At 44.8% G+C, this 24193-nt stretch overlaps 1 protein-coding gene across 1 annotated transcript in view; it reads right to left on the bottom strand.

Annotated features, from left to right (window-relative positions):
• KCNIP1 (potassium voltage-gated channel interacting protein 1) overlaps positions 1 to 22501 on the bottom strand; it is a 282480-nt gene extending 259979 nt beyond the window's left edge. Inside the window, exon 1 of the mRNA XM_074155392.1 lies at positions 22429 to 22501. Coding sequence (XP_074011493.1) covers positions 22429 to 22501 — 73 coding nt within the window. The remainder of the gene's footprint in view (positions 1 to 22428) is intronic.
• Between the last annotated feature and the right edge of the window lie 1692 nt (positions 22502 to 24193).

A 24193-nucleotide genomic window follows, 5' to 3' on the forward strand; every position in this document is an offset into this window, starting at 1 on the left:
CATCCTTATGTGGAACAGAAGAAAATGCTGCAATATTCTCACATCTCGCTGTATGACTGAACAAGTTTCCCACCAATCTTCTCCGATTTACAGGTCTTTTGAGATGAGATGGTTTGTATGTGGAGCACCCAAGGAAGCCAGGGAGAGTGACACGGTGCCAAGCAGAGCCTTAGGAAGAGCCTCCTGCACAGGGCATAGATGTGACCACCAGCCACTGCCAGAAGCTCAACCAAAGAAAGTGCTACTCATTGCCTCCTGCATCTTCTGCCTCCTTACCCAAAGCTGAGCAATTCCTCTCCCGAGTGCACAACAGAAAGCCAGAGTCTCTCAAGCTGCTACAGAAGAGCAGAGCAGTTCATTTACTGTGTTGGAAAAAATTGATTTCATACTTTTCCAGTGACAAGGTGCCCTGAAACCATGACACAAGGTAAGAAACGTGTACCAATAAGGCAAAAAAAAAATAAATTGGTTTGACATATTCCGCTCCTCTCTCATGGCGCTGGAGTAAGAGGCAGCCCAGGGGGCTCATCAGCCCAAGCTTGTCACCCGCCCAATGGGCTGGCATCAATAGCCCAGTTTCAGGACTATTGGGGAGTGCAAAGCTACTGGTAAGAAATACAGGAGGACTAAGAAGTGCATGGCTTCTTAGACACCATGCAGGCTAGAGGAGATGAGCTCCAGCAGCTCCACAGGGAGCCACACAACTGGCATTTCCATGGGTTCTCCTGACATGAGCAACCCTTGATATACAGAGATGTACAATTACAATTACTTTATGAAAAAAAAATTGAAATATATTATTAGAGGCAGGAAGAGATACCGCTGTTGCTATGCAACACAAGTTACACAGAAAGTAAAACTTAAAAAAAAAACCCAAAACAAAACAAACAAAAAAAAAACCAAACCCAAAAGACCTCTACTACTTTGAATAATTGCAAAGACCATCTGCTGGTACTACTGGCTGTAAATTTGCCAGCACCTAAGTCTCTGAAGGACTTCGGTTCTTGGCAGAACTCAAAAACATTGCAGTGCTCTTCTTGCACCCACCTACTCTTATGTTTTGGGGTTAAGTTTTTCCTTGGTACAGGCCACAGGATCCCAAATGGAGAAGGCTCGTGCACTTCCAGCCCTTCCAAGAGCACCACAAACCCTCTTCAAGGGCTGCATCTTCCAGATGACAAAACACACTACTATATGCCCAGGTGTTTCCCAGGTGCACTCACAAGCTTTAGCCAACAAAATCCAAGTCTGATAGATACTCTACTAATATTTACAGAGCAAGTTCAGGACTCAACGTACAGCTGTGTTATCCAAACTGCCCCTCACACCAGCTGAACTTGTTGCTCCCTGACATTTGGAATGAGGCAAAATACTTACACTGCTTTTGGAGAAAACACTGAAATCCAGTTCAAAAGAAGAAAAATGACATAGGAACATATATACTAGATTGGACCACAATGAGAACAGGAAATGCTTTAGGAAGAGTATAAGAACAAGGGAAATATATAGATATCCCATCTTAGGCTCCAGCTATTTGTGAGTTAGGGACTTCTTGACCTAGAAGTCGCTGTCTTGGTATTTAAGAATGCCTATTCAAACACATCACATACTTGGAGTTTCACTCTACCATGGAAAACACTCACCTAAAGAAGCAGCTGATGTTTGACGTGGAGAGCAGGAAGACGTGCAGTGTCATGCAGTGTCCTTGTCTCATCTGCTGTCACTCGGTGTCCCCTCGGACACAAGTAGCACAGCAGAATTCTCAGATTTGTGATGTCATCTCTGAACATCACAAACCGATTTGGTAAGACAAGTCAAAAGGAAAAGCCTCTCTCACACTCAGAACGCTATATTAGGCATGTAAGAAACTGTAAAATTAAGGAATTAATCATTAGCATGGGAAACATCGATGCCACAAGTGGTTATATTGTATTTATGGAGAATTAATTTGTCCGATGCTGTACAAAGCAGGAACACTAAGCTCCTCCACTGAGGTTTTAGACCAAGTCAGAAAGGTATGTTTAGAAGCTGCTCATTAGGTATATAATCAAGCCCCAAAAAAGCCTGAGCACAAAGCTTTTATACCAAACACAAACCACATAAGCCCCTTTGTGAGGTTTAAGTGATCCAAAGGCTTTGCACTGGCACCCAGCTGACTCCCTCCTGGATGGCCCGGTGCTTAGAATTCAAGCAGTGCAGAAAAAGCTTTTCAACAGGTTGTCACAGAGAGAGGTTTGCAGGAGGAATTAGTCTCAAGTTCATTACTGGTTTTGTTTTATTAGATACTTAAAATCCCATTTTAAAAAACACAGTTCCTGCAGCGAGGAAGAGACCAAAGCTGCATAAGGGTGAAGGTAGAAGGCATGTAAATGTTGCACAAAGAGAGGGTGTGGAAGGAAGCAAGGACAAAAACATAAGCAAGGAGGAGAAACCTGGCGTGGAAGGGAAGCTCAGGAGTTACCGCAGACATTTGGAAAGTGGCTGACAGGTTTAGAATGCCTGGAACCTATAAGCCACTCAACACCAGCCCACAGAGGGAACTGCAAGGGCAACCAGGGTCAGAAAGACTTTGCAACATTTGTGATGATTGCTGTGCTTTGAGGAAAACAGAAATAGCAAAGCCAGGAGGGCAATGGCAGCTGAGGAGTGGGATCCCAAGGCTCGCTGTTTCTCGGCTGTGATCTACCCCCTTTCCTCCAAACCACCCACCTCTGAAAGAAATCCCTGCCCTGCTGAGGAGCTGCAGAGCGCCAGAGCAATGGGAAGCAGTCACAAGTTACCTCCCACAGCAGGAACAGAGGTGGAAAGAGGTAAAAAGGAGACAGCAAAACATCCGAAGAAAGGGGAGAGGAAAGGGAACAAAAGAGAAGAAAGGGAGGGGAATCACATGGCGGGGAAAAAAAGAAATGTAAAGAGAAAGGTTTAGAAAAGAGCAGGATGTTGAAATCAAGAAGCAATTAAAATAATCAGTGCCAAAATGCCTGGAGACCAGCCCAGAGCTTTGGCAGGAGGACAGCACACTGGCAGAATCTGTATCAGGAATAACTTCTTCACCAGGGCCCTTTTATTATTTAAAATACAGCAGTTTTGAAGCTGGAAGTGCTTTGTTAAAGGCCTCCAGAGATGCCTTGTGCAGATACAAGCTCACTAACCTATAGAAAAACTACAAAGCCCCACCTGAAGGGTGACACTGAGCATTTGCCACCGCAAAGAAAACATCCCACCAACCAAAACACTGTTTTACCAGCCCAAGACCCATTCCTCATGCCTACAAGGGCAGTGGCATGACACTATCATCCTCCACAACATCCAGAGAGATGTTTCCTTTGGATATTTTTAGCTTTATGAGAAAAACTCTGAGCTTTGACAAGTGAAATATTTGTCTTGGTTTGAGCCACTGAGAAGATCGCCACATTCCCTGGACTTTTCTGCTTCTCCAGTTGAGTAAGGGATGGCGAGGGGAGCGAAATGGGGCTGCATGCCCGGCACACCAAGCTAAGCAAGTTGTGATTTTTAGATATGTACCTCTGAAATGTCACTGTTTCAGATAAGTGTGCTGCATCCCAAGCGTGGTCCACAGAATGGGAATATACCGGCAGCAGAGGAGGGCAGGGATTTGCACATCCCAGCAAATCCACACTGGCCCATCTCACCAGAGACTTGTGACGAGAAGGTGAAAACTGAGGTGAAAAGTTCTGAAGGGCACAAAGAGGAGGTTGACTTGAGGAGGAATGCTAATGTTCACACTTTTATGTTGCCAGCCATGCAGCATTTAAGATCCTGTTCTCCTGCATATGCTTACACGAAGATGAGATGGGAAACATCAAACTTTAAAGTTCCCCATCTAACCCGTTCCAACCTGCCTACATGGTGGAAACTGTTTCCTGCTGCTTCTTGAGCTATTTCAGCCAACCTGCAAAGAGCCCATCCCAAGGACAGCTTTTTATCCGGTTCCTGCTTTCAGATCCCATCTCCTCACCCCCTCAGGTGCTAATTATAGCAACAGATATAACTCAGCAGTTTGTTGATATGATTTAACTGCTGAAAATAAGAGACAGGACCTATGCACCGCAGCCTACCAGTGATCCAAAATTGAGGGATTTGGATTACAGGGAATCTTTTTTTGCTCTAGCCTAAGGAAGGGCTGTATTACATGACTTAATTCTTCCCTAAGTATTATAGCCAAACTTAATCATCAAGCATCCAGCAGGAGAGCAGGTTATTCCTGTGCCCAGGCAGCTGCTGATGCCAGGGAGCTCCTGCTGCCATCAGTCACTGTCCCCACCTGTCCCATCTAACATGGCTTGTGACAATAATAGACCTCAAGGTTTCCGAGACCCAAACTCGCTTTTTATATCGGGGTAACACAATAGTCCAGGCTGCATCAGCCACTGCCTTTCCAGAGAGTTCCTCCTTCTGGTGCATGAGACAAAGCACTAAGAATAAGACAATGTGAATACTAAGAATAAGCAAAATACCTGTCAGAGGGGTCACTTCCTTCTCCAGCTGAAATCAAGATCTCAGAACAGCTTTATAACACATAGTTTATTAGGGCCTGATCCAAAAGCTTGCCCTGCCTGCTCTGGGATGTGTCCTACCTGCCTGCATGCTTTTACAGTCTTGTTCAACACAGGCAAACTGTTTCCCTGCCTGTTCTTGGTTGAGCTAGATAGACCATTAGATTCCCTTTGCCATCTCGGTAAAGTTATCTGCTTTCCTCTCCCGCACAACCCCCCCACATTTTCGTTCTACAGATTGTTACCAAATAACTCTTCCCTTCACTAAGACTGGGGAACATCCAGAAGCAGTGTTGATGCTAGAAATTCGTAACATTTTTAAATAGAAAAAAAAGTCTTGCTTCTTCCTTGGAGCAATTTTGCATGTATCCATACAAAAACACGAAGCTGGTTTTGTATAGCACTTGTTTGTTATGCCGTATTTAACCTTACAAACACATGCAAACCCCATGGAGCCGATCTTGATTGTCCTAACAAGAGATTAATGTCATACCTAAAAAGTAAACCTGTAAGCTCCTGACACTACCTTGTACACTCGTGTTCACAGAGATGCAGTTCCTTCCCCATGAATTTTTATGATGCCCTCTTCATTCTGGTCCTGACCTCTTCCCACGTTCCTTAAGACAAGGCCAATCTACCCTGAGGATATCCAGGGCTAGAACTCAAGATGGAACTTCTTGACCTTCTACTCAGTCATTTCAGTCCCAGCTCCCAACAGTGGCTTCCCGAGGCAGGTTAGCCCCCAGCATGGCAGGGAAGGAGTGAAAAAATCCATTTTGCCAAGGGCAAAAACCTCATTCCCTTATATTCTTTTCTTAGCTCATCCCTGAAGCTCAGGAAGTAGCGAAACAGTGAGGACAGCCCATCATACAAAAATAAGAGTTGGGACTAGACCTTGGACTTCTTTATAAGAGCTTAATAAAGTGAACCTTCATCTTCTGAAGGCTTAATGGCTTCAGTTCAGGCAAAATCTAATCTCCTTATTTGAAAAGATGAAAAGAGGAAGTGGAATACTCAGAGATAGGACACATACTTCTGAGGGTGGGTAGCTGCAAATTTTTCTCAATATCAATCACTCTTATTCCTGCCATGATTGATTAAAATAAATAAAAGAAAAAAAAGAAAAAAAAAAGAAAAAGCTAAAAACTAGGACAAAGATTATAAACATTTGTCACCACAAAGGCTATATAACAGATAGACAAGATCTTTGGATAAAGGCAATAGTTTTTTTTTAAACAAAACCCCCTGCTTTTGACTTGATAAATTTATGACCTTAATTCAATAATCTTTCTCTGTAAAAAATGGTGCAGTTTCTAAGCGGTACATAAACAGCTCTCTGAGCTGTTTGCACAATGATCTCGCCAACATCGCAGTGGTACCAGGGAGCTCACCTCCTGCCGGTATCCTGAGGCCATTAGGAGCAGGGATGGTATTTACAGCCTCAGGCAGTGCAGTTGCTTTGCTTAAGGTGAAGCTATGGATGCACCGTAGATTGGGAAGCAACAAGTAAAAACGCGTGGCCATACATCCTGTCGTTTGGGAGGCTTTCTCTATAGCATGCTGATCACAGCACTTCTATTTAGGAGTACTGAGTTATAATCTGTTTAGGGAGGCAGTCTACCATTTATACCAAAATTACTTATTATGCATAAGTGATGATTGCATTCGGCACAAACTGTACATGAAACCAACATTGTGGCTGTAGGTACGACATCCCCACATGTGCCTACAAGTCAGCGGGGAAAGCCAAGAGCTGTCACATGTCTACTCATGTAGCAAACAGCAGCCATTCTGCCAAAGCCTGCAACAACAGGATAGAAGAGCACAGCCGGCAAGGAAGCTGCCCAGATCCTGGAGAGGGCAAGGGAGAAAGGAGCAGTGTTGGGAGCTGCGAGAGGAGACATAGGTGGGTACAAAGCGTCAGGGCATGAGCCCGTCACTGTCCTCTTGCAGAAGATGGTTAGATACTGGACAAGTTTGAAACAGATTGTTTAGTCGTTTAGTGACTTTTTAATGCAATTTGCCCCGGCAATGGCTGACCAAGCTGATGCAGGAAATCAACTGAAAAACCTACCCTATAGAAACATTTGCCACACACCTTGGAAAAGCACAAACCCCTCCCATTTCCATGGGTCCTGGTCAATCCACAAGGCTCAGTTCGAAGCTTTCTCCAAGGAACACCAATCTGCATTTCACGCATGCATGCAGCACAGCTGCCTTCTACCAGCCAGAAACTCACCACTGAACTTGATTCTGAATATCTGCTGCTACTGGAGTTAACGTCTCCAATCCAATACTTGGCTTTTAATGATATACTATTTGCTTGTCACTTGCCAAAAAAGCGGCTCCCTCCCACTTTCCTACAATAAAACAATCCAAACTGTTGCTGCTGACAATAGAGCTAATATTTACAATTAATTACTGAAAATATTTTAAGCTTTGTGGATCCTTCAGTGAAAGACGACAATTACAGATAAATTTACAATATAAGATGCGAGTCACAATAGACAAAACTCCTCTGAGATCTGGTATCTACAGATATTTAAATACTTCTGTAAATCATATAGACATTGTACATGCAGAAGCTTTTAAAATAGCTGATATGATGATTTCTGCCTCATGCAGGAGAAAATGGATACATCAGAGTCAAGCTGTATTCCTCTTCAACCCTGCACAGGCGCCAAGGCTGATGTTGGGTGATTTATCATCCCACACGCTTGCTAAAACTCCTTCAGAAGGCAGTAGCAGTGTGTGCTCAGTTGGACTGGCCACGCTTTCTTTTTTCTTTGGGCTTTAGAAAAGAAAAATGTCTTTTTGAACAGTACCTTTCAGGGAAAAAGGACACAGAGGGTTCAAGAGGTTTTAGTCAAGAGTGAATTTGGATTCTTCTTTTTGCCCTCCTTTCCACAAGGGAAGGAAGATATCAAAACATGCTTTGTGTTTTACACCAAACACTATATTAGCTGTAATAAAAAATAAACAATCGCCAAAATGTCATCATATTTTAGAAAGGTTTTGGTACATTTTTATGATCTGTATTAATAGTTCAAAAGGACAAAACCCTGTCCTACTTCTGCCTACCACCCTTGCACAGAAGGAGATGTCCTATTTGGCTTTAAAGGAATTTGTGGAGGCTGCTAGAGGGGAAGCTCTTAAACAAAATACGTTTCTACCCAGAGAACAAGGGCCGTACCATTTGTTGTTATACAAGCCTCTTCCCTGCTTTCCAGCCTCTGTTGTTGCAACATCCCTGAAAAATCAGATGCATGAGGCACCACACACCCTCTATGAGCAAAAGAGGGTTTCCTTTGCTTGAAATATAAATATATTTCTAAGCTGGCTGCTGAATAGGGGCCCTGTGTTCCCTACACATCCGTAAGTAACAGCAGTGCTATATGGCTATTCAGGCTGACCCACCAGGAATGGGATGCTGCTTTTCAGGGCAGGAGAGCCCTTGGTGGGTGCTGAGCAGCCCCTGTGCAGTGGGGTATGGGAAGGGAGCAGCAGGAGGATATCCTGCGTGGGCAGAGGTACAGCCACCCCCCTGCACCATGGGTCCTCTCCCAGGGAGGTGGTAAGAGAAAATCCCTTCCCAGCCCTCTGCAAAAACTTGGAGGAAGCTGCAGTCTGAGGCTTTGCTTCCACTCTAAGTAGGTTATTGCCACCAAGGGGAGCAAAAGCCTGTAAATTAACCTGTATGCTCATCTTCTCTCTGCCCCCCTGCAATGCCAGAGTGTGCAATTCCGGAATAAATGGCAAGAGACTCACTGAAGAGAGCTGCACCTGCGGCACAGCCAGCCGCAAACCTTCCGGGCTGAATCAAGCTCCGCAAGACTTGGTAAGTTCCTAGGCAATTAGTTCATGCCTTCAAACTTTTCTCCTAGACTCAGAGGATGCTGTAAAAGGCAGGCTAACATTTTTCCTATACTTGCTGAAGTTTAAAAGCTGAGTCTCAGGGAAAACAAGACAGGTGCCAGCTTGAGATGTTCAAATTGAGAATCCTGCATATGTTCCAGCTTGGAAGCAAGGAGATTTCGGGGGCTGGATTTTACAAATCCGCATTTCTATTTTATGGAGGTGTTAAGGGTGACTAATTAGAGAGCTGCAAAAATAAAGCTATCCAACTTATTTACAGTGTTCCCTTACACTGCCACGTGTCAGCAGGTTTAGCACCCAAGACTGTTCGCCGATAAATCCCTTCTGTAATGTGATGTCAACAGCAAACTGCATTACAGTGAACATCAACAGAAAACAGTAACACAAGCGATTTTCCTCACATCTGTGAGCAGTTTCATTCTGTAAGTGTCTCCTTTCCTACTGCAGTCCAATAAGCATTTGTAAGATGGCAGCAGAAGGCAGGTGAAAACTCATCTCTGGTTTTGAGACTGAACTTATTTACAGGAGTCTAAGATCTCTACTGTTGTTCCTCTAAATTCTCTTTAGTTCTGCAAATATCTTACTTATGCTTTAGGTTCTCTGCTTCAAAGCTACACAAGCCTGCAGAGACTCCAGGCATGTGCACTCGGCTGCATGCTCTAGGAGTGCGTGTCCCAGAAATGCATATGTATGAAACGAAGAACCAAACAGCAGGGAAACACATTTTGCTCCATTTTCTGGAATACCTACAATGAAAACAGAAGAGGGAAAGAGACAATTTTGGCAGCGTCTCCATATTTATGTGGACCATGAAATGCAAATCAATTTGAGGCTCTCTTACAGCACAAGAAACATTCGGTTAACAAATGCGTTGTTCTCTGGGAACCAGACCTAGAAACCACCTTAATATTAACTTTGTTAGAATTTATTTAAGTCATACTCTGCTGTCTTTTCCAGTACAAACACTAACACCTCCATCTCTCTCGTCTGAGCTGCTCTCTCCATACTGCAGATTCCTTAATACCACCTTTCACAACAGCAAACAGGTTAAAATCCAAAACGCCGTAAGAAAGATCAGCCTCAGAAAATCAAAGAAACAGGAGGGAAAGAGAAAATTTTAGAATTTTTCTATTTAGAAATAGAAAAAATAGAAAACATTAGTTCACCCTGTCACTTAGCTTGAGGTAACTTCAACTTGACTAAGGATACATATTGCCCTGAACCAGAATAAGGGGACATTTCAAAATGCACAGAGAATTTAAAACATAAGGATCAAACAGTTGCTGCTAAGTACAATATTTTATGGTAAACGAGACAGATCTCAGGAAGGTGAAGCTGATTTCCATGTACATGTGGCCCAGGCCGGCTCTGCAGGTTCCCGGCGTTCTCTGTCCATTTTCACACCAGGCAAAGGACATGCTCAAACATTCCCACTTGTTGATGACTACAAACTTTCTCGTTGCTGCCCTACATTCACTGTCCACAACTATTCCTGATCTCAAAATATCATTGCAAGGAATCCCTTCCCCTGTGCGAGTGGCATCTCCTCCAGCTGTTCTCTGGGAGCCTCTCTCACCCACCTTCATGGACTTCCAGACTTCCTCACTTGTCCCTCCAGACCTGGTACAGAACAGGGCAGGCCCTTACCACACCTGACAGGTAGCGATTGGAGATGGCGAGTTCTTCCACTGCAATTTGTTTAATCCACCGGTATTACAAGAGCAACCACACTGTCCTGAGCTCCTTCAACTACAAAGGATTAAGCTGGTTCCTTCTCTTCTGCCCGCATATCCAGTAAAAGAGTTCCTAAAGCCAAGAGGTGCAGAGAAAATTAACTCTCCTGAACTGCTGGCAAGGGTCATAACTCCCATCATGGGATGGGGAACAAACATTTCCCCGCCCACGTTGGGAAGAGACCTATGCCTGTAGCTATCTCAGCATTATGTAGCTTGTCCACAGCACTGTCAGCCTCTTGAAGCGCAGCCCTGAAACTACCAGCAACACTACAGAAGACGATGACTCTGGGACACGCTCTTCAAAAGTGGCATTTGTTATTCCAGCCATCCTAGGGCTATCTCATAACATCAGTGACTACTCGCTGACTGAGATCAGGACCATTGCTCCACAGAGAAAAGCTTCTGCAGGTGACTGCTGTGTCAGACCAGCTGCTTGATGTCATCCTTGCCCTTTGCCACTGGCAACAGCCACAGGGAACTCCTGAGCCAAACAGCAAACCCATGTGCACAGCCTCTACCTTGCGTGGTACTCAGCAGGGTGGTCTCTATGCTCTCCTAATGCTGGAAAACAGCACTCACAACATGAATAACGATGCTTTAGCTTTGACCTCCCACTCTCCTAAATCTCACGTGCTTGGGAGCTATCTCATAACACTTAAGAAAATACAATAAAACTAAATCACAGCAAGCAGGCAAGTGACAAGCAATTAGCTTAGGCAAAACTCTATGGCTGTAAGAGTTATCACACAAAAAAGGACAGCAAGCCGGTGAGGATGACCAAGGTTGCCAACGCGCTGCGGCTCGGATGCATCACCTCCCCAAACCACAGACCAGCAAATTCAGAGCAGCAGGTGTGGTGGAGACACGGACCTGGTGCCTTGTGCCAGGTCACAGGGAAAGCACAGGCTGAATCAGATCTCCTGCAGCATCGTCCCCACCTCATCCTGCCTCAGGAGTTCGATTTATAGGGAAACAAAGCTCTTTAAACAGATTGCTTTATGTTCAGGCTAACAGGACAGAAACACAGCCATTAAGTAAATGCGCAGGATTTGTGTGGGCTTCTGCAGGGAAGCACCTCTTCACAGAAACACAGGGAGATGATCAAAGGCTAGCTCCACGCTTTTTGCTCTTTCAGGAATTCAGTACAGTTTGGAACGTTCTTCCTGATGGAAAACATTACCAGATATGCACACGCCTCTAGTATTTGCTTCTAGTTGTTTAGCTATTTTTACACACACAATTCAGGCATATTAACTGAAAATACAGGGCCTGACCATAAACTATATTGAGCATTTTAGGGCACCGGTCTCCAGGCGGGAGCACGTCCCTCAGAAGCGCCAGATGCAATAACGAAGCAGAGAAGCGAGGCTGCACCTGCACTTCCCAGCACTGCCAGGGCAGTTGGCTTGGCCCCAGTCCCGGCACTGCTGGAGCCCAAGGGGGAAATGAGGGGAAAGCCAGGAGAAAGCAGCAGTGCAGCGAGGTGAAGAGGAAGCAGCCGAGGCAGAAGAGGGGAGGCTTTGTGTTTTCGGAGGCATCAGAGCCTGAGGTGTCCAAGTCAGCATGGGCATCGCGGGGCCGAGTTGCAAACTTCACACCCCAGCAGCTTGTAACAGCTGTCTGTTCGGTTTTGATCCAGGTGGAAATTGAGAACATTCAGCAGCTAATTCCCCACTATCAATAATTTCCAGGCCAAAACTCTAAAGGGACACAGTTTTGCTAAAATCAAACAATGCAAAGAGATGTTAGAAAATTCATTCCAAGTCATAGCATTTCCCAAGTTTCCAAAAGATCTCACACGCTCTGCAGGGTAAAAGAAAGTTTCAGGTTTGGACCAAAATTTTAGTCTAATAGCTAATTTGCCTTGGAAGTTTTACAAACCAGTAGTATGCAGAACACAAGAGAGCTTTTGCTCCAATAGATAAAGCATCACATTTTAACTTACACACCATTCACCTAGATGTGAGCTGGGCTGGGAATAACATTCAAAATGCACATTGCTGCATTCTCTCTTGTGCGTTGCTGAACAGCAGCAACCCAAAGAAAGCAGACAGCGCTCTGATTTCCTGCACCGCATGAACTTTTGAACTGCAAGTGCTTTACCTCCATCAATAGTCAGGGCAGAGGAAAGAGAAAAGCAGCATCAGCTAAAAAAAACGCAAATGTAGCCATGCAAAGTGCTCTAGCTGATGGCGTTGCCCAGAAAATGCCTGATCAGAAAATTCCCTCTGTTTGCCAGGGTACTTTCCTGGAGGGCTGCAGTGAGCCACGTGGAGCCAGTGCTCCATTGCGGAGGTGATTAGAAATGATAGGGCAGTAGCTCAGCTGTAATGTCCTCACTCCTGCCAAGTAGAGGTTGCCAAATTGCTATTGGAAATAGCAGCTTTTGATGCCTTAAAGCTCTGGAAATGAAAGGCACTTTTTTCCTGAAAGGGCAGTCTCTGGTTGGCTTTCTGTCCCAGCTCCAAACCTGCTCTGCGTGCAGGTCCGGCCACTGCCTACACGAACAGGAATGGACCTTGTGGGACCAGATAGCCTTTGCAGAACTGCACACGCTTGCCTTTGCCCATCATTCAGTACATACAAATGTCTGCCCAGGCAGGATTTTCCTAATGCAGCTCTTTGTCTAGATGCCTGCAGCCTGGCTAATTCTGTATGCACAGGACAGCAAAGCAGACCTTCTGTCAGCTCACATGTTAAAATATTAGATAAAAACAAACACTCTGTTACAGGGATTCAGATCCCCACAAGGACATGCTTTCAATTCCTGGGGCGCTAGTATCACAGTTCGGGGTCACATCTGGCTCTCCCAGCGAAGCATGCAAACTAGTGTGCCAATTCAATTACAAGGGCTTATTAGGATTAGCAGGCAGCAATCCTCCCTACACTGACATGAAAGTTTCCTGCTTCCCATTTCTTCTTTCCATGTGCTGCTCCCAGTTCAAAGGGCAACATGCAAGGCTCTTGAACTGTGAGGATTAAGAAGGCAAACGGGTGCTGATGCTCCCTGCTGCATCACGGGGTTCACCTGCACGGGATGAAACAGTTTTCCTAGGGGAAATTGTCCTTCCCAGCAGATGCCATGTTGGCTCCCAACATTTCTCAGCTGGGGAGCTGATGGTGACTTCATTCACAGGGCTGCGTGTGTACCCTACAGGGAGCAAGCCTCAGCTCGTGCGGTTTGATGTGCGAAATCAGGGGCCTTGCCTGAGGTTTCAGCTGATAATCAAAAAAAATATCTGTGGGGCTGATGTGTAGCATTGCTCACTAGAAGGAAGCAACAGCAGCCTGGGAAAACGTACCTGGGAGCTCAGCCCCGAGCTGCAGGCAGGCAAAGTTAGAACTGTTGTCAAAACACACGAGCTCTGCTTCTGGAACCGTGCCTTAACTGGCTACATCTTGTGAACATCCGTGTTTTCCTGCATATAAATTTGACAGGCAGAAACATTTATTTTGTCAGAGCACTAAAAGCGCCTGATGTTCAGTACTGATCTTTGGCACGCCATAATTCGGTTCCCCCCTCCTGAGGTGACACCCTCCCTTTCCACTAAGGACCCTTCAGCAGAACGATGCAGGCATCGCTCGGGTTTCCTAGAAACCTGCCTCCAGCAGCACAACACGTATCCTCAATCATGTTCTCCATTAGCTGTTCTCAGCCACAATATAGAACGTCCTGCGCTCACCCATTGGCTTTTAGAGACTGTAGCTTGTGGCCATCTATGGAAATTCTGGGCACTTCCCAATCAGCCACCCACAGAATGAGCTCGGGGGGAGGAGGGTTTTCGTGGAGGAAGAGAAAAGCAAACACTGGTGTGTGTGAAGAGCTGCAGTTGTTGAATATGTCAAGAAAGTAATGTTTGGATTGAGGAAAGCCAAATAGATGTAGCAGAGCTCTGCCAGGAAAGGATGGCTCTGTTACCCAGTTCATGTCTTCCTTAAAACTTGCCCGCACCATGGCTGGGCCAGCTCCCCTCCCGCCTGGGTTACTTCCCTCAACCCACCCACAGGTACGAGCTTAGCCTCCCAGGCAGCTAGGCAGTCCTTTGTCTGTCCACAGCACACAGTCCTTCCCTGCCTCCCCAACAGCCACACTTACTGCCTCTGAACCTCCCCTCATGTCTGCTGTGGTGGGTTTAAACTCTTCGGACTAGCCCCACCACGCCCTCCCAATCCTGAGCAGCGCCAGCACGATTTACATCCCCATGTTTCATGAATGCAGATAGAAATTAACTGACCGCTATCTGCATCATCTTAAGTCCGGACCAAAGACATCACCCCACAGTGACAGCCACAAACACAGAGCGGAGATATCTGGGCCGGCTCAACTTCCTTCATTTTTGACTCGCCTATTTTGAAAATGTAGATACAGTTTACACTTTTAATAATTTTTTATTTGTTAAGTACAATCCATCTTACAATAACAGTTATTCCCCTTCCCTCTGGCATCTCAGACCGAATAAAAGCAGAAAATTTAAATGGCTTGCTTGGAAGCCTAATGTATTGTGGTTAGAAATGCTGTGGTACTGTATAGCTCTAACCTGCGTTTCCCAGTTGGATAAGACCCCTGCCGTGCATTTTAGTACCTTCCTGCAGGGGAGGATATGGGGTGCCTGGAGCATCCTTCGCCTGCTGGGAAACACCTCTTGGAGAGAAATGCAGCAGTTTCTTACCTTGCAAGCAGCTGTGGTGTGAGTGGTGATATGACTCACAGACAATTTCTGCATCACTGGGCCATTATGTTCTCTGGGCAATGATTTTGAATAAGAAACGTGGCACTTGACATAAATGCCTGGGGCTGTCCCCCACCACAGTGGAGGAAGTACTTAAGCAGTTACACTTCTCTATTCACCTCTAAAACTATAAAAAAAATTACAAGCCAATACATTGCTTGGAAAGTTTTGGTGAATAAGGGCAATTAATATCAATTTTGATTAATAAAACATTTCAGTTAAAAAAAGAAAATAATTTTTTAAAAACTTGTAAATCTTTAGGGTTTTTAATAAAGCTTAAATAAACATCAAAATAAACATTTTGATTGTAGGTTTATAAGTGCGCAAATGAAATATTCGTATTTTTCCCCTCACATAGGACAAAAACCAACACGAGCTTATAACTTGCTTTGGTTGATCTTGGTCTACTATTTTATAGCTAAGATTTTCCTCAAAATATTTTTACAACCCTGACTGAGTCCTGTTTACATATTTGGTGACATTAACCACTGTAAAGCTGTGAACTGAGAAAAGCCCCTGCTAAGTATTAAGTTCCAAGCTTTTCACATCTACACTGTTAAATATTTTCAGTTGTAAGAATCCAGGTGCTTCCTAGTGCCCATTCCAAACATCAAATATCCAGCAATTCACACTGGAAGAGCTGATGATGATAAAGGTTGGAAGATTAACCAAGGCTGGAAGTTAAAAGTTGGAAAATAATTTCTGTCTTACCCTTTTGGATTATTGTGGAACTAAAAGAAACTTCAAAGCCCTGCAGCCTATTGGCGTGCAAAGCTAAAGTCTCTAATTGCCTCTGCCGTGGTGGGATGTCATGGCCCTGTGAGAACGGTGCTGCACTTTGAGAGGCACGTAGTACTCACACCCAAGGGCAGGAAATAAGCACACATGTACACTAATGCAACCTAACATATAACACACTATACAATGTACTTTCCCCCATCCATTTTTCTTTATTCCAAACCTCCAAGCTGGGTCCAACTACAGCATTTTGACAGGTGCTGTATGGCTGTGGAAAGCAATCAGGGACACGCATAGCTTATTTTAATTTAATCAGTGCTATCCACTCCTAAGATTAGCTATTTGAGATCACTCTGTCTCGCTACCAGGAGTTGTATTTATAGGGAAACAAAGCAAGAGGCAAGGGAAGAAATTTAGAGTGAGCAACTGAGTAGGAGCTAAACAAATTTTGGCTGAAAAATGGGGGAGTGGGGAATAGAAGCAGTCACAAGTCTGTAAGTCCTACCCACCACTAAGCAAACCCCACACCCACGTGAGCTCTGGCACAGGATACTGAGGACATGGGAAATCAGGATGCTATCAGTTCCTGTACCTCTGTACACCCATCACTAGCACGTCCCAGCCACGTGGCTGGGATGTTTGGCTACCACAACGCCGAGCAGCCTCCCGTGCATCTCTCTGCACTTTGGAGAAACTGAAGCGTTTCATACAAAGTGGCATATTCTGACGAACGCTTACTGGTCATCACAATTTTTCTAAACTGCTTCTGATTGAGTGCTTACATCAAACAGTTTTGTTGCTGAGTGCTGTTCTGTACAAAGACAATTCCCTAGAAAAAAACCCGCCTGTCAAACCCTCGGTTTTCATCGCAGGCAGCTGGCCACGTACCTGACCTGCCAGAGTGTATCAGATGATGATCAGAAAAGACTAGGAAGAGAAAATGAGATGTCAGGACTGTGTATCGGCTCTTGGGCACAGCCAGCAGAAACCAAATCAGCCATTTCTTCCATTCAGTCAAGCATCTGCAGGCTCAGATCTCCAACCAGGGGAAAGGATGCTGTCCCTGCTCTGGAAGGAAAACGGGTGGGAAACTCAGATCTTCTCTCTATTAACAAAACACCCAGGACACAAGGCTGCACGGTCAAAGTCTTTAGGGGACACACATTCATTCACAACAGCGGCAAACTGTCAAGTTTGTTTGAAGAGAAGAAGCAAGAGAAGGTCAACTTTCAAAGCTTTTCTGTCTGTCAAACCTGAACAGATTTTTGAGGGATAAAGGCAAGTCTGTCGCTCCTCCCGGATGAATTTCAAAGGGCTATTGAGAAGAAAACTGCTGTAAACAGCTTACAAAAAGTTATTTTGTAATGGTACGTACTGGACAAAGTAAATACCAGGGCAGCTCCCCTGCCCAAATCTCTCATCTCCATTCTGCAGCTGTAGGTCTAGGGCTGAGCAGGACCAATTCTTTGAAACGGGACTGAACTACTTTTTCTCCTTTTGAGCAGAGAAGCGGGATGTTCTAGTGCAGAGAACTGAGCGGGCACAGCCACAGCCGGCAATCTTAGGAGCTCAGGTCAGTCAGATATGCTTATGAAGACTGACGAGTCAAGCAGTGTTCAATGGTTTCCTGGTAAGCAAAACACTTGAAAATACAGCTGATAAGACACAAAATCTGATGCTTTTGGACAATAAGCCATTTCAAAGCAAACTTTCCTTCACAACAAAGTCTAGAAATTGGTCACTATAAAACTGGGGCAACTGACATTATATGCAAAGAGATTCCTGCTGTTAGCTCTTCAAAATTAAACAACTGTACCAGGCTCCTCTTTGATAGTTCAGGTTTGGGTGGTCTTGGATCAAAATACAGTTACTCACATTCAACAGACTTGGATTCCCAACTGAAAGCCGTGCCGCTTCTGCTGGTGCACTCAGGGAAAGAGCTGGGGCCTGGAGCTCTAAGGTCAATATGATTCATGTATTGAGAAATATCTGAGTTATTTCACTTTCACTAGGGGTGGGGGAGGTGTAGTGAAAATAAAGAGCAAACATAGCTAATCTCTTATTCCTCAATTTTCGTTTTCTACTGTAATTGAATTTGCCCACAAATGCCAGTGTAACCATCCCCACCGCACACTACCGCAGAGGTAACACAGCAGTCAAAACAAGAAATTCCCCTTGCTTTAGCAATCTGCTAATCCAAACGTTTCCATGACGAATATGGAAATGGCTGATTCTAGCCACAAATTTGGTCACGATTGGCTGCAGACTGTAAAAACACATGAAAAAAAAAATATCTCTATTTCTGCAGCTAGTTGAAACCAGAGATGCATTTGTGCATGCGTTGTCTGCTCCGTTGGCCCTCTGCCTTTTAGTGTTGTGGGTTTGGGGTTTTTTTTCCTCTAACTCATTTATCGTTTTATTGCTTATGTTTGCTGAAGGACATACAAGCAACTTGAAATTCTCAAGTCCACCTTAATCTTGTATCTAAGCGCTAACTGCTAACGTGCTAAGAGAGGACCAAGCACTCCTCTGAGTTTTGTTGGCATTTGGTCTGTACTGAGCTCTCCGTGTTTCTTCCTGTTCCCAGTACCCCCAAGTCCTGACATCTTTAGGGTTTTTAAAGTGACAGTAATTCCAGAGGCAGGGGGTGAATGAGGTTAGAAGGGACCTCAGAAGATTGTCTCATCCAATCCCCTCCTCAAGACAGGGTTGACTACAGTAAGTTGCTCAGCACTGTGTCCAGTTGGGTTTTGAGTATCTCCAAGGATGGAGGCTCCACAGTCCCTCTGGGCAGCCTGTTCCAGTGTTCAGTCACCCTCACAGGTAGTTTTTTTTCTTATATTTAAATGGAATTTCTTGTATTTCAATTTGTGCCCATTGCCCCTTGTCCTGTCACTGGGCACCACTAAGAAGAGCCTGATTCCATCAGCTCTACTCCTCCCCAGTGTATTTATACACTGATAAGATCCCCCTGAGCCTTGTCTGCTGCAGGCTGGCCAGTCCCAGCTCTCAGTCTCTCCCCATATGTCAGATGTTCCAGTTGTTTAATATTCCTCATGGTCCCTCAGCGGACTCAATCCAGCAAGTCCCCATCTCTCCTGTACTGGGGTAGCCCAGGACCTGACACAGCACCATGGATGTCTCACCAGTGCTGGGCAGAGGATAAGCATCACCTCCCTTGACCTAGCATGGTCCTAACAATGGTTTTGCCTAACATGGCACGGGAGGCTGGTGGCTGTCCTTGCTGCGGGGACACATTGCTGACTCAGGGGCAGCTTGTCCCCCAGGACCTCAGCCAGGGTCCACCAGGACCCCAGGAATGCTGCGCAGCTTTGCTGTCTGAGATAGAAGCGAAGCAAACGTGGTAGAAAGAGGTATTACCTTTTACTAGGCCAACTCGGAATGCTGGAAAAGGCAGACAAGAAGAATTCCAACAGAGAATGAAGTTAAAATGCCATCAGTTGAGCAGATCAGAGGAAACCATTTCTAATGAAATGTACAAATAATCTGTGGAACTGCCCCGAGCCACTACCGACACAAACAGCACAAATCTCAGAGACTATCCAGGGACACTCCAGTGAACAGGGAAAGCTTCTGCAGCTTTACTGATAGGACTGCAAATCTATGAAGTGGAAATCTTTATCCCGCAGGACAGGGCACATGGCTCATAACCTGCTTAGACAAAATGCCCAATTATATTGGATTAAGTTTTCACATTCAAGCCAAATGAATCATCTCCTCCTGTACAAACCCACAGCACTGTCCACTCCCAGAGAAAAGGTCTTGCGCTTGATGGACCACTGCTCTCAACTTTAAGGCAATTTCTGTGCTACTCCTGCTTTTATTGATTCAGGCTCCCCATTTTTATTAAAACAAGGAATTAAATCTTGTACTCTTGAACAGTGGCTACAATACATCCACCAGCATTGCTGCTCACAGCTGGAATAACCGAACCAGCCACCAATCCCACTGCCAGTGTCTCGGTCCCAGCCATGAGTGGGGTGCGAGGGGGAGCAGCACAAGTAGAGCCTTGTCCTGCATGGAAGGGTTCAGCACAGGCCATTTGAGCCCACTCTGCCAGGATCCACCACGTGCTTACTCATATTAACCCATCCCTGGAAACTCCTCACTTTAGATGTGACCCGTTTCTTTTACCTATTCTTTAACCAATATACAAGCATGGTTTTTGCTTTTAGTTTATTACGCCCAAGGTACATAACTTCAGATACATGTGTGAGCTGCTTAGCTGGAAAAGGCTACACAAATTGTCTTCAAACTACTTGGAAGAGCACACATTTAACAAGACGTCAGTGTATTTACGGAGGGTGTGGATCTAGCCCTGTTATAACTATTTCTTCAAGCCCTGATTTTAGCAGCAGTATTTCACTCCTACATAAACCCTGAAATATTCAAATAAACACACAGATAAATACAATAAATAATAAAGAACAGTAGATGATAATCTAATAGTAAAATAGATAATAAAAACTTTACTCAACAAAAGATAGACACATCAATATCAAACGGAGCAGTTACCCCCAGGTACCATTAACAAGGTGCCCCGTGGTAGAGAAGGCAACCCCCACAGTGAACTGCATCAGCAGTTCAGCAGCACTGGGACCAGTGATCCTTCCCTTCTGCTCTGCACTTGTGCGAGAACATCCAGAGTGCCATAGCCAGTTTTGGGCTCCCCAGTACAACTCAGATGTGGATACACTACAGCATGGTCCAGCAGAGGCCACCAGGATGGTCAAGAGCTGGAGGAGATGCTGAGGGAACAAGTGGACAACACTAAGGAATCCATCACATAGCAGTGATGACTGCTACTAACTAAGTAGCTCACAGACAAAGAAAAATTTTGGATTGTATTCAAACCCAGCACATATCAATGTTTCGTTGTTGAGAAGGTGAAGTGTTCAAAATCAGTGTAAAACACACCAAGCAGCCCAGAGGAGCACGCGGCAAACATGCCTCTGCCTCTCCTGTTTGAAGATCAAGGGGGATCCTCTGGGCATCACTCTAGAGGAACATCTGCAACTGGCTGAAGTCAGCCAAAACCAGCAGTGTTGTTCGGTGGTGCTCTTTCCTGCCAGGTAAATAGTGACTAAAAGGTGTGAAATTCTGTACTGGCTTTGAAAATAGCCAAGAAAATCAAAGGAATTTCTTCCAACACGCTCTCTCCAACTGGGTGCCCTACTAACCAGCAACACCACATGGATAACACAGCAGAGCCAAGAGGAGATAACTCTGGGAACACAAGTTTTGATAAATAGAGCTGAACAACCACTGCCAGCACACATCAGCAAGATTGAATCCCACTGTAAATGTTCAAATCTGTGACCAGATGCTGGAATTTTACTGCTCGTGAACTCCAATAAAAAGCAATTTCTTCCATCCGCTGGAGAGTTGAGCCAATCGCAAGACAACAAGGTAGTAGAGAATAGATACATTCAGCCCAAAATTATCTACATTTAGTGGAAATCCGATCCAGCTCCCAGTTTTCTGGCAGGTGGATAAGACACCCCTTGGTGTCACAGCAGCCACCATGCTCTCATGTACTTCACAGTGCCTAAACATGACTCTCGTGGCTTCAGGTGTGACTCAGGGCTTAGCCAATTATACAGTTGTGCTTGCATTATAAATAATATCATATACATCCCAGATGATTGTATTGTTATGGTTGCATTATAACAACCCAGAAAGAAACCGTAAACCATGTACACATACTCTAATGTAGAATTTTACCCTGCCCATCTTGATTCAGGCACACAGAATTTTACACTTGCTCACAAACTTGCCACAGCCAAATCCCCTGCACAGCCCTTCCCCATTCCTCTTTAGAGTGATTACTTGATGCTTATTATTTCCTAAGACAATTTTTAATTGAAATGGCTAGAAAATCCATACCAACTTGCAATTCAAATGTATAAATATGAACTGAGCAACAGATCCAGTGTAAATAGAGACCTACCCTATATATACTGAGAGACTGTTAAATGCAGAGGTTGTGGCAGGGAATATTTTCAAATATCAGAAAGACTTGCCAAAGTTACAGTCTTTCTTTCTGTTTTCTAAACAATACTCATTCTCTATGGTACGGACATGCCCCTGACAGAGCTTTCAACTTTCTGCTCAGCAGCACTCTGGAATTTTTGAATTAACCCTGAAGGAAATTGAGCAAAGCTCAAGCAAACACTACACAAACCAGACCTCCTGAAAAATCAGCATCCCACAGCCGATATTTATGGATTTAAAGATTAAAATCCCTGGGATTTCTGCTTCCTTTCTTATTTCTCATGAGCTTCTCCTCCTCTCCTTCTGTATGAAAAGCTACTAATTTTTCTCCCCTCTTGATAATCTTTATAAAACACACATCATTAGTACTGCACGCTTGGTGCTGGATTACTGAATATGCAACACTGAGTTTAACAATACTTTCTGAGAAAGAAACCACAAGGTATTGGGAAGAATTTGCTGTTTATCTACATTTTATTCCCTCCTCAAAGGCTTTAAAAAGCATGGGATTTGGAAATAAACAGGTCTCTTCTGCAAGTGCTCTGCATATGGAGCCACTGAGTTTCCCCTCCTCATACATGCTTGTACCAAGGATTACAATATTTCACATGCTTTTCACCCCCCAAGCCCCTCCACAGCAATTTCCTCATGCCCACACGTTTCCTCCACCACCTCGCATCCCACTCTCCTCTGCAAATTACACCTCACATAAACATTGCCAGGTTACTTGCAAGTGGCACATGTGCATTTTCTCCTCCCTTCCTAATATAAATTTCTCTCCTAGCAAATATACAGAAGGGACAGGAAAAGCAAAACAGGAGGTCTTACCTTTTGATGGTCTTCTTTGTTTCGTTTGTAGAGAAGAGAACGTACCCATTACAGCACCCATTGCAAAAGCTAGTTGTGAGTTTTTGGGGAGGATTTATTTTGGCTGGGTTTGTTTTTTTATTCTTCTCACCCCACCCCCCCACCAACCAGTGAACAAAATCTATGTGAAATGCCCCCAAGAACAAAACAAAACAGAGGAAGTCAAGAGAAGAAAGAAAAGAAGAGAGGAGGAGGGAAAAAGCAAAGCACTGCAGCTCAGCGTTCAGCAAGCGTTAAGCTTTGAGGGTTTTTTTTTTTTTTTTTAAGTCAACACACATGCACTGACTCACAGCCGGCTGCACTGTTATTATTCAAAACAGCTCCCCATCAAAATTTAAATGCTAGGTAGATTCCCTCAGACCAGAGCTGGCAGCAGATGCATCAAAATATTTACTGGAGCACAGCCACATAAACACACAGGCTAATTCTTCCTCCCGTTCCCTTATGGCTCCAACCAGCAGCCTGTAGGTCTAGCGAGGGAGCATCAGCGCATCTCTTCCAGTGAATGCTGAACTGGAGTCCTGGAGACATGCTGAGGGTCTCGGGGGGAAGCCAGAGCTTTGGGCTGGGTACCAATTCGGAATGAATGGAAATCTTCTGAGTGGGAAACGCTAGTGAGCGAGGCATTAAAGCCCCAGCTGTGCGGACTGCATGCTCCTGCTAATTAAGAGTCTGACAGAAAGGTAGGAAGCCACAATCTCTAACGGTCTTCTCAAGCAGAAAAGTCAGGGGGAAATAAGTAAGTGCAGCGGGGGAAAACAGAAAATTTCGCCACAATCCTTTTCCTGCGCATCCTTTTCTCACGCACCAGAAGCACATGCAAGACAGTTGTTAATAACTTATTTTTCTGCGAAGTGCGTATGTGCGCATCCTTCTTAAGGACATTAAAACAACAAACTGTCGAAACAAAATTCTGCAAATATCAGGTGGCTCGAAGGAAGTAGACAATTCCCAGCATTTTTTCCAGTTCTTTCCTATTTCAAAAAAATCAGATACGCCTCCTGTTATGTTTTCTTAGAAGGTGAGATAGCAAATGCTCAGATACAGAAAGAGTTAAATATACTGAGGCAATCATCGGAACCAGAATTAATTTGCTATTTGCAAACGGTAACTGAGATTAAGGCAGCATCTGTGCAAACACTCTATTTGTCTGAAAAAAATCATTCCTACACGAGAGATCAAAGCACCTTATCTCAACAGGTTTCCCCAGCTTTCCTCTAACTTTGCAGTAAAGATTTCATCAAACGCAGATCCCAGAGCCCCCAGGATCAGAGGCTGCACAGCACTGGTGTCCCTGGAGGTAAACCCCATGTTACCTTCTGCTCACAGGCTGCCAGCAATGCTGCCTTTGCATGCACAGGTGTATTTGCATCCCTTGTGGATACCAGCAGAGAGCTTTCAATTAGTTGCTAGTCACAAAAGGCATTACACAAAATGCTCCCCCCCTTCTTTTTTTTTTTTTTCTTGTTTTACAACTCAAAATACAACAAATAAACTTTTTCTGTGCAATGCCTGAGGTAAGGTCTCATTTAGATGCCAAAATTCTGAACTGAAACGTATCATTTTGCAGGCAGTGCAAAGTGCCTGGGACTTGGGGCCCACAGTGCTGTCACTGTCATCGTGGGGGAGCCTGTCCTGGCTTGTGCAACACCCCTCCCCGCCCCCCCCCCCCCTTCCCCCAGGCTGGCCCACGGCTGTTGTCCTGCAGTCCCTG

This window comes from Numenius arquata, chromosome 11 (genome assembly GCF_964106895.1).
Source record: "Numenius arquata chromosome 11, bNumArq3.hap1.1, whole genome shotgun sequence".
Taxonomy (NCBI): domain Eukaryota; kingdom Metazoa; phylum Chordata; class Aves; order Charadriiformes; family Scolopacidae; genus Numenius; species Numenius arquata.